The sequence below is a fragment of the Diorhabda carinulata genome, chromosome Y (assembly GCF_026250575.1).
Source record: "Diorhabda carinulata isolate Delta chromosome Y, icDioCari1.1, whole genome shotgun sequence".
NCBI lineage: Eukaryota > Metazoa > Arthropoda > Insecta > Coleoptera > Chrysomelidae > Diorhabda > Diorhabda carinulata.
In genome coordinates, this window is record NC_079473.1 from 566,573 (window position 1) to 577,167 (window position 10,595).

Sequence of the window (10,595 nt, forward strand, 5' to 3'; positions counted from 1 at the left end):
ACACTAAGAACACAAGACGACGATTTTTACTGGACACCCTATTTCAAGAAAAGTTGTAGATGCAAAGAAAAAAAGTATGGACAAATGTTGACTCGTTTTTCCTGAATATTCTGTATCTGAGTTGAGAAGCTATGTGCACATCCATGTACCCTGCTAGTGCACTAAATACAATTAACAGGACCTATTCGTATATTCAAAAGGAGACAAACGTCGTTGTCATTGTATAGTTTTGAAAATCAATTATAAAATTACAAACGCTAATGACAAAGTTATTGACAATAAAACGAGATGACGCAAAACGAGACACAATGGAAATTTATTCCACCAAAATCTCCACATTGGGGAGGAATTTGGGAGGCTGCTATTAAAAGCGCCAAGTATCACATCGCAAGACTCATCGGCTTAACAAAACTAACATTCGAACAATTCTCAACTATTCTTAGTCAAATCGAAGCAATATTAAACTCACGGCCTCTGAGTGCCTTATCCAACGATCCCTCAGATTTTCAATATCTAACTCCTGGTCATTTCCTGATCGGATCAAGTCTAACAGCCTACCCAGAGAAAGATTTAACACATGCACCAGAAAACAGACTTAAATTTTGGCAGCAATGTGCGAAAACTCAGCAACTGTTTTGGAAAAGGTGGTCTGTGGACTATTTGAATAGACTGCAGAATAGACCAAAATGGCTTAAAACTTATGAGAATCTACAAACAAATGATCTCGTCCTTTTGAAGGAAGAAAACGTTCCACCTCTCTATTGGCCTATGGCAAGAGTCATTGAGGCCATAAGCGGACCTGACGGAAAAGTCAGGGTCGTACGCCTAAAAACTAAAACAGGCGAAACTACTAGAGCTATAACTAAACTGTGCCCACTCCCCAAATAAGACACCGTGTCTTGCGAGGGTCATAAGTAACCATGGAAACATGTTAATCATCAGCAACTTGCTAATCAACCTCAATTAGCAGTTGCGACTTTGTTAGTTGTAATTTATGTCTAGGTTAAAATAACTTTAGTTTAATTTTACCCTTATCTATAATTAAAAAACTTTCTAACTTTCTTGTCCTATTCTTTCCCGCTATCGCGCTTTCTTTCTTAAATGAAGCAGAGACTTCATTTCCGGCGGGAGAATGTTGCGATTCAACATATGGTAAATACCATAATCGTTAAGACTTTCACAATTTTAGGAAATTTTAGACAATGACAAATGTCGAATGTCCTTTGTACCTTTAAACCCCTAATAAATAACTCTCTCTCCGCAAGAGACCAATCGTTAAATTTCTAAAGTGTCACTAATAACTTTCTCTCAAATAAACACAAAAGCAATTACTATTGAAAACTTTTAAAAAAAACCTTCATTATACTTTTACAAACTATTCCAAGTTCATCTGGTCAACCCTTATACAAACAAAAGAGAAATTTCAAAAAATCTGTTTGAAAAATATAGATTCTTTTTATTGCTTCACGGCAATTAACACAAAATATTACCACGATATTGGGATACTTTTAACCCCCATTTTAGCCCATATAAATAAAATTTAACATTCATGCACGAGACAGTAAGAGAGCAGAAAGTAACACAGTACAGAACAGTGAGAAAAAAGAATCCACAGTAAACAGAAACTAAACATACAGTGCGCGTTAAAACTAACGAACTATATCTAAATCAACTTAACGATTCTCTCTCACTTATCAAATCATAAAAAATCTTAACCTTACAAACGGGCAAAATTACGATTTACCTGAATAATCAAAATATCTCTCGCGTTACGACGCAACATAAAACGTGCAATTTTCTGTTACTTCGTTCAAGTATACCCGGAGAAATATACATATAAACTTCGCTATCTTTTGTAATCAACTATATATCACTGTGGACATTCTTGTTGATTTATCTTGTTGCTTATTTTGTACATCGATTTACGTGTAATATTGTCGTATTTAAGTGTTTTTATTAAACGTTACTTAAAATTACGACTGGTCCTTCATTCCGCAACCTCGTCGAAGAAAACAACACATCTACTTGGGTGCTGTAGTGAACGACAAACTCGACAGTCCACTTCATCCAACTAGTTCATTACAATCCCCCAAGATTGGTCCTTCGAGCCGGATCTAAACCAGTTCAACTCTAAACTAAACAAAATCTCATACACGTAAATCAAAGTGAACTCTCTCGCTAAGCAAAGTGCAAGAAAGTGAAAAGAACAAGTCATCGAGTGTGCCATCAGAAACATACAACCGATCGAATCATCTATAAACTCACACCTGTAGGCAAGAAACCGCAGGTATCTCTCATCGCTGGATTGGAAAAGGTCAGTTTATTCCAATTTATTACTCATCAACATTTCGCTCAAGAAAACTTAAGAAAAAGACATTTATCTTTAAACTCTGTTGAAAAATTGCTTGCAATATTATTCAATTTTATATCTATATATTTAATTGTAAAAACACTGATTTATATAATATATAAAGCATTCCCAGCATCTGATTATATCCGATAAAAATATCATTAACTTTTTCGCTCTTAAACTTAAAATAAACAAACAACAATGGATTTAAAACATTTAATCAGCGAACGTGAATCTATTAAAGGTGAAATCACCAGAATAACTGAACAATTAGAATCAGAATTAAATAGTTTAGATGTCTTTGATCTGGAAATTCTACAAGAGGAAATTATCAAAAACTTTGAACAGTATAAAATCACACAAAATAAAATAGAAAGTTATACACCCAAAAAAAAATGAAAAAGAAATTCCAGATCAAGAAGATAGGAACAAAGTAGAAATTTATTATCGTAAAACTAGGAGTCAATTAGCTAGAGCAATCAAAAAATTAACTATATATGAAAGTAGTTGTAATGAGTCAGTTAGGGAAAACAGATTAGATTCAAACCACAACTCAGGTACTAGATTACCTGAAATAAAAATAAAAAAGTTTTCAGGAAATCACACTTAATGGGAAAGTTTTTACAACTTGTTCAAAACTAGTGTTCTCGAAAATCCGCAACTAAAATCAGATGCTGAGAAATTATATTATTTAAAAAGCTATTTAGAAAGTGATGCACTACATATTGTAGACGTTTTACAAGTGAACGATAGAAACTTGCAAGTAGCTATAAAATTGTTAAGAGAAACTTATGAAAACAAAACAAAAATTGTACATGTATATTTCTCCGAATTATTGAACATACCGCAGTTAAGTAAGCACAATCCTACCGAACTTTCAAAATTTGCTACTATCTGTAGGCGTAACTGGACACTCCTACAGAATCTTGAGCTTGATCACAAAGTTTTATTAGAGGCATTAATAACTTATCTTTATCAACAAAAATTAGATTATGGTTTCAAAAAAGAGTTTGAAAAATGCAGGAACAGGGATACCTTACCAACAGTAGATGAATTTTTACAATTTCTTAAAGAGGAAATTGAAATACTCGACAATGCCACTGGTAAAACTAGCCAATCGCAAACTTCGCAAAACTCATTTTCGCACAAGAGGTCACAAAGTAAAGTAGCGTTTCATTCGCAATCACAACCAAAGTTCAATAAAAACTCAAACAATCAATCATCTCATCTTAAGAATAATTCGATTAAACAAAATCAAAACATGAACGGATGCGTTATGTGTTCAGACACTGCACATAAAATTTATACCTGTGAAACATTCCTATCGTTGCCCATTACTAAGCGTAATGAATTTGCCAAAACCAAAACATTGTGTGTAAACTGCTTAGGCACTAGACACAGTGCTGAAACCTGTCTGTCACAGAAGTCATGCTCCCATTGTCATAAATGACATCATTCTCTTTTACATTTTCAAAACTCACGCAATGTAGAACAAAGGCATTCGTGCAATAACAATTTCAATCCACATAGTAACTCATACAATTCTCGGTCGCTAAATTCGAATTTCCAACAAAACCCTCAAACTTTTAATTTGGAAAGTCCTATTCAAATTCAGGACAGGCCGTCCACATCTCAAAGCATCCAAGAAAATCAAGCACGTCCAAATTCGTCTAGTCTATCAGCTCTCTCGATAAAAAACAACTTAGTGTTGTTAGCAACTGCACAAGCAACAATTTATAATCGACAGAATCAACCTGTTAAGGTAAGAATTCTTCTGGATAATGGAAGTCAGAATTCCTTTATCAGCAAAGAACTTGTACAAAAACTCAACTACACCCCGTATAAGAAAATCTTAAACATTTCAGGTATATCTGAAACTAGTACTTTGTCTAACGAAATGTTGGACATAGTGCTACACTCAAATGTTGACCCCTCGAAGAACTTCGAAATCTCTTGTGCTGTACTCGAAAAAATTACCACGACTATTCCGCAAGTGAAAGTGAATGTAGATCACATAACAATTCCTTCGCGGATTGTGAACAAATTAGCTGACAAAACTTTTGCCACACCCGGTAAAATAGATCTGTTAATAGGAGCAGATGTTTATTATGAATTGTTAACTTATGGTCTCATCAAACTAGGTGACGGCCTACCTACTCTCTTTAATACCCATTTGGGTTACGTTATCTCGGGAAGACTGAACTCCCAACAAGAATCAAAAAACCCACACGCTATCTCGCATCATGTAGCCAGTGAAACCGAAGACCCTAACCCGGACACTGAATTACAAAACACTCTCTGCAAATTCTGGGAGATCGAAGAACTCCCAAACCTAAAATCTCTATCAACCGAAGATGAACTGACAGAATTCATCTTCAAAACCACAACTAAAATTCTCCCGAACGGACATTTCCAAGTGGATATTCCGTTAAAGTCCGTCACAGAACACAAAAAGTTAGGTGACTCCCTCGCAGTTGCCAAAAAGAGATTTTTCTCTTTAGAAAAACGCTTACAACAAAATCCCGACCTCTATTCGGAATATAAGAAATTTATTCATGAATACTTATCTCTAGGACATGCGAAATATGTACCACTATCGTCGCAAAATTCACGTTGCGAAAACAAATATTTTATCCCTCACTTGCCAGTTTATCGACAAGACCGAGTTACGACTAAGCTGCGAGTCGTATTTGATGCTTCTTGTAAAACCAACTCTGGTTATTCATTAAACGACATTTGTCTCAAAGGTTATCAAACTCAACCCAACCTATACGACATATTGTGTAGGTTCAGAACCTTCAAATACGCGTTGATAGTTGATTTGGAGAAAATGTTCAGACAAATTCGAATAAATCCCAAAGACCTATTCCTCCAAAATATTTTGTGGAGAGACTCAGCAAAAGAACCATTAAAATGCATTGAATTACAAACAATAACTTACGGTATGAATTGTAGTCCATTCCTCTCAACGAGAGTTCTGAATGAGATTGCAAGTACCAATAAACATCTCCCTCTAGCCTCCGACGCTGTTCTTACGCAGACGTATGTAGACGACATTTTAACAGGGTGTGATTCAACCGAATCCCTTGAAAAACTCTATTTGGAACTTAAATCAATGCTTGAACCAGCTGGTTTCCACTTGCACAAGTGGGGATCTAACTCTCAAACCTTTCTAAAAAAGATATCGCAGACTCGAATAACTGAATTTGACATAAATTTAGATCAATCTCCGTCTAAAGTCTTAGGCGTAAAATGGAATCCCATAAGTGATGAGTTCCAAATATCGGTACCCACTGAACTCGTCAGTGAGGACAATATCACCAAGAGAAATATCTTATCACACATTTCACAGTGCTACGATCCTCTGGGGTTTGTAAACCCCGCTATCGTTAAGGGAAAAATGCTAATGCAAAAAATCTGGAAATTAAAGTGCAACTGGGATGATAAGATCACCGACAAAGAAATAAATAGGAAATGGCAAGAATTTCTAAGCACCATCTGCCAAATCAAGGACTTAAAAATTCCTCGTCTTATCTTCAATAACAAAGAAATAAGCAAAATCGAACTTCACTCCTTTTCAGATGCGAGTACTGAAGCGTACGGCGCATGTGTCTACATTAGAACTATCTACACTGATAAAACAGTTTCATGTGTACTGATATCAGCAAAATCACGCGTCGCACCTTTGAAAACTATCACAATTCCCAGACTTGAACTCTGTGCAATGCTATTATCCGCGAACCTGACTCAAGGAGTCAAAAACATTTTGGAACCTAAAATCCACATAAACTCAGTTAACTTATGGACGGACTCTCAAATTGCACTGTGTTGGTGCAAAAGCCACCCAAGTCGATGGTCGACATTCGTATCAAACAGAGTAGCGAAAATACAAGCGCTAACAACAAATTTCCAATGGCGGCACGTAGGATCAAGCGATAATCCCGCTGACCTGCTGTCGCGTGGAAAATTCACACCTGAAATCTACTCCATGTGGTTTAATGGACCCAAATACCTCAATGAGTTCAGTTCAGGTTTCCCCCAATACGAGATTAATAAGAATCTCGTCAACGTACCTGAGGAAAGAAAGGTATCCCTGACAACCATTTCCGAACAATGTAACTTTTGGCAAAACACCTTTTCACGCTTTTCTTCATTTTCCAAATTACATCGCACAGTGGCGTACGTCCTACGATTTACACACAATTCGAGAAACAAAGAAAGTCAATTCAAAGGACCTCTGTCAGTCAGGGAACTAAATTCATCATTGAACTTCATTATCAAACAAGTTCAAAATCAGTCCTTTTCAACAGAAATAGCGGAACTTTCAAAGAATAAAAACTTATCAAATAAACAACTTATATCCTTAAAACCATTTCTAGATACATCCGGCTATCTCCGTGTCGGAGGTAGACTGGAAAACGCTGAAATATCCTTTGACCAAAAACACCCTATCTTATTACCTTCAAAAAATCATATAACTTCCCTTATCCTCAAACAACAGCACGTTCGTTTAGGGCATGCTGGCGGACAAAACGTCTTATCTAATGTGCGATTGCGCTACTGGCCTCTTAATGGTTCAAGGCAAATCAAACAAATAATTAGAGACTGCAAGGTTTGCTACCGCTTGAATGCGCAGACAGCTCGACAGATAATGGCCGACCTTCCGAAAGATAGAGTCACATGCTCGCGTCCTTTTCAAAAGGTTGGTGTCGATTTTGGAGGCCCTTTCTTCATAAAATCCTCTACCTTACGCAAAGCTCCCGTAACAAAATGTTACATAGCAATTTTCGTATGCATGGCGACCAAAGCCGTGCATATTGAACTAGTATCCAACCTCACTACGGACGCATTTATAGCCGCTTTAAAACGCTTCGGAGCAAGACGGGGCAACCCCACTGTCATATACTCAGACAACGCAACAAACTTTCTTGGAGCTAGAAATAAGTTGAGAGAACTTTATAAACACTTTCAGAAGAACGAATTCAGCGATGCTATACAAAATTATCTGACGCAAAACGAGACACAATGGAAATTTATTCCACCAAAATCTCCACATTGGGGAGGAATTTGGGAGGCTGCTATTAAAAGCGCCAAGTATCACATCGCAAGACTCATCGGCTTAACAAAACTAACATTCGAACAATTCTCAACTATTCTTAGTCAAATCGAAGCAATATTAAACTCACGGCCTCTGAGTGCCTTATCCAACGATCCCTCAGATTTTCAATATCTAACTCCTGGTCATTTCCTGATCGGATCAAGTCTAACAGCCTACCCAGAGAAAGATTTAACACATGCACCAGAAAACAGACTTAAATTTTGGCAGCAATGTGCGAAAACTCAGCAACTGTTTTGGAAAAGGTGGTCTGTGGACTATTTGAATAGACTGCAGAATAGACCAAAATGGCTTAAAACTTATGAGAATCTACAAACAAATGATCTCGTCCTTTTGAAGGAAGAAAACGTTCCACCTCTCTATTGGCCTATGGCAAGAGTCATTGAGGCCATAAGCGGACCTGACGGAAAAGTCAGGGTCGTACGCCTAAAAACTAAAACAGGCGAAACTACTAGAGCTATAACTAAACTGTGCCCACTCCCCAAATAAGACACCGTGTCTTGCGAGGGTCATAAGTAACCATGGAAACATGTTAATCATCAGCAACTTGCTAATCAACCTCAATTAGCAGTTGCGACTTTGTTAGTTGTAATTTATGTCTAGGTTAAAATAACTTTAGTTTAATTTTACCCTTATCTATAATTAAAAAACTTTCTAACTTTCTTGTCCTATTCTTTCCCGCTATCGCGCTTTCTTTCTTAAATGAAGCAGAGACTTCATTTCCGGCGGGAGAATGTTGCGATTCAACATATGGTAAATACCATAATCGTTAAGACTTTCACAATTTTAGGAAATTTTAGACAATGACAAATGTCGAATGTCCTTTGTACCTTTAAACCCCTAATAAATAACTCTCTCTCCGCAAGAGACCAATCGTTAAATTTCTAAAGTGTCACTAATAACTTTCTCTCAAATAAACACAAAAGCAATTACTATTGAAAACTTTTAAAAAAAACCTTCATTATACTTTTACAAACTATTCCAAGTTCATCTGGTCAACCCTTATACAAACAAAAGAGAAATTTCAAAAAATCTGTTTGAAAAATATAGATTCTTTTTATTGCTTCACGGCAATTAACACAAAATATTACCACGATATTGGGATACTTTTAACCCCCATTTTAGCCCATATAAATAAAATTTAACATTCATGCACGAGACAGTAAGAGAGCAGAAAGTAACACAGTACAGAACAGTGAGAAAAAAGAATCCACAGTAAACAGAAACTAAACATACAGTGCGCGTTAAAACTAACGAACTATATCTAAATCAACTTAACGATTCTCTCTCACTTATCAAATCATAAAAAATCTTAACCTTACAAACGGGCAAAATTACGATTTACCTGAATAATCAAAATATCTCTCGCGTTACGACGCAACATAAAACGTGCAATTTTCTGTTACTTCGTTCAAGTATACCCGGAGAAATATACATATAAACTTCGCTATCTTTTGTAATCAACTATATATCACTGTGGACATTCTTGTTGATTTATCTTGTTGCTTATTTTGTACATCGATTTACGTGTAATATTGTCGTATTTAAGTGTTTTTATTAAACGTTACTTAAAATTACGACTGGTCCTTCATTCCGCAACCTCGTCGAAGAAAACAACACATCTACTTGGGTGCTGTAGTGAACGACAAACTCGACAGTCCACTTCATCCAACTAGTTCATTACAATCCCCCAAGACTGGGAAATCGCGCGCGGAGTTGTGCATACAAAAACTAATAGTTTCCTTCGTTATTACATTTATAATAATTCAAAATCCCTTACGGCTCAAAGTCCCGCAGATTTTTCTACAAATAGAGTTTATTGTACCAAACATACGTACGAAAAATATTTTTGTAGTCTGTTATAATGTAATTTTGAGCAAAAATCTATCATGTACCCCCACGAGTTTTTTTCAAGTTTTGGAAAATTCGAAATAGGTTATAAGTCACCAAATTTAACTGCTGCGAATTTTTTTTGAGGGGCTGTTTAAAGTCAAAAGTTTATGTTACATTTATGTTAGAAACAATGAAAGAAAAGAATGAAAATAAAAGTTGGATGATCGAGAATAATGATCTAAAGATATTAGATGATGTGAAGATTGATTTGGAAAGAAAAGGGGTGAGAAACTAGAGGTTAATAACTATGGTTAGGTACAAATGGAAAGTATCGGTAAATAAGAGTAAGTTTGAGGATGAACTTACCTTGAAAAAGGCTGGAAAAGAAACTCCCGGAGTTGGTAGTAAATACGAATAATCGTAATAGTTTAAGAAATTGTATAATAATGATTCTGAATATCTACATTTTGTGCTTCAATTAACAAAACTCTTTCGCTATTCTTAGTTTTATCCTTAACATTGTCTTTTTTATAAGAAAATTCATTATCTTCAGACGTGCCGCAATTAATAGATGTAATAACACCGTCCGATTGCATTTTAAATCTCTTCATTCTTCGATGTTTGATGTTTTCTTCTTTGGTAGCTTCGGGTGTTGGTTTAGAATTATCTCTAGCGCTCGAACTCGTTGGGATGCTACTACAATCGTTATTACTATCCGTAGCGGGTGTCTCATTTCTCAAATTTTCCATAATTTTGCGTTTATAACTCAAAGGACCCGGTTTAATTGCATCGCAAAAGCACCGCTTCTCTTTTCTCAATCTAGACATATCGGTTTTCAATTTATATCAATATTTGACATACGAACGACGTTGATATCAAATTTAACTAACTTAACCTCAAAAAAACATTTTATTTATTACAATTGATTATTTGTATCCAACATACTTATTATAACCTCGAAATATCCTTCTTCTTTTTTATACGTCTGAGCGGTGTCAGATTCAATTAGACACTGTTTGAATCGGATTGCGCGGTCTAAAAATGCTAATAAAAATAAATGGATTTCCTCAAAAAAAAGTAACTAATGTAAATACAAATTTAGATTTCGCAAATCACTTTGAGTGTTAAGAATTATTTTTAGGAAACGAAAGAATATTTGTGTAAAATGTTGAAAAATGAGGGAACTTCTGAATAGAAGAGAGCAAATTTAATGCATAAATTTGCCGTATTTGCACAATGCAAATGTAAGAAAAGGGGCATTATCAGGTCCATTATATTAACATACGCGGTTCCAGG

General features: G+C 35.7%; 2 protein-coding genes across 2 annotated transcripts; both read left to right on the forward strand.

Annotated features, from left to right (window-relative positions):
* Positions 1-288: 288 nt before the first annotated feature.
* On the forward strand, positions 289-888 carry LOC130903072 (uncharacterized). The gene has a single exon (XM_057815334.1). It carries the CDS (start codon positions 289-291, stop codon positions 886-888), a length of 600 nt encoding a protein of 199 aa, XP_057671317.1.
* A 1,663-nt stretch (positions 889-2,551) lies between these two features.
* LOC130903073 (uncharacterized) lies at positions 2,552-7,955 on the forward strand. Its single transcript, XM_057815335.1, has 3 exons — positions 2,552-2,697; positions 2,993-3,515; positions 3,966-7,955. Exons 1-3 carry the CDS (start codon positions 2,552-2,554, stop codon positions 7,953-7,955), a joined length of 4,659 nt encoding a protein of 1,552 aa, XP_057671318.1.
* Positions 7,956-10,595: the final 2,640 nt, after the last annotated feature.

Bases quoted from the DNA above. Each gene is read 5' to 3' on its own strand.
- LOC130903072 (XM_057815334.1), top strand. From the start codon at position 289: ATGACGCAAAACGAGACACAATGGAAATTTATTCCACCAAAATCTCCA.
- LOC130903073 (XM_057815335.1), top strand. From the start codon at position 2,552: ATGGATTTAAAACATTTAATCAGCGAACGTGAATCTATTAAAGGTGAA. The intron at 2,698-2,992 runs GTATAAAATCAC...GTTCAAAACTAG, and splicing joins ATTATCAAAAACTTTGAACA to TGTTCTCGAAAATCCGCAAC. The intron at 3,516-3,965 runs GTAGCGTTTCAT...ATTCAAATTCAG, and splicing joins ACAAGAGGTCACAAAGTAAA to GACAGGCCGTCCACATCTCA.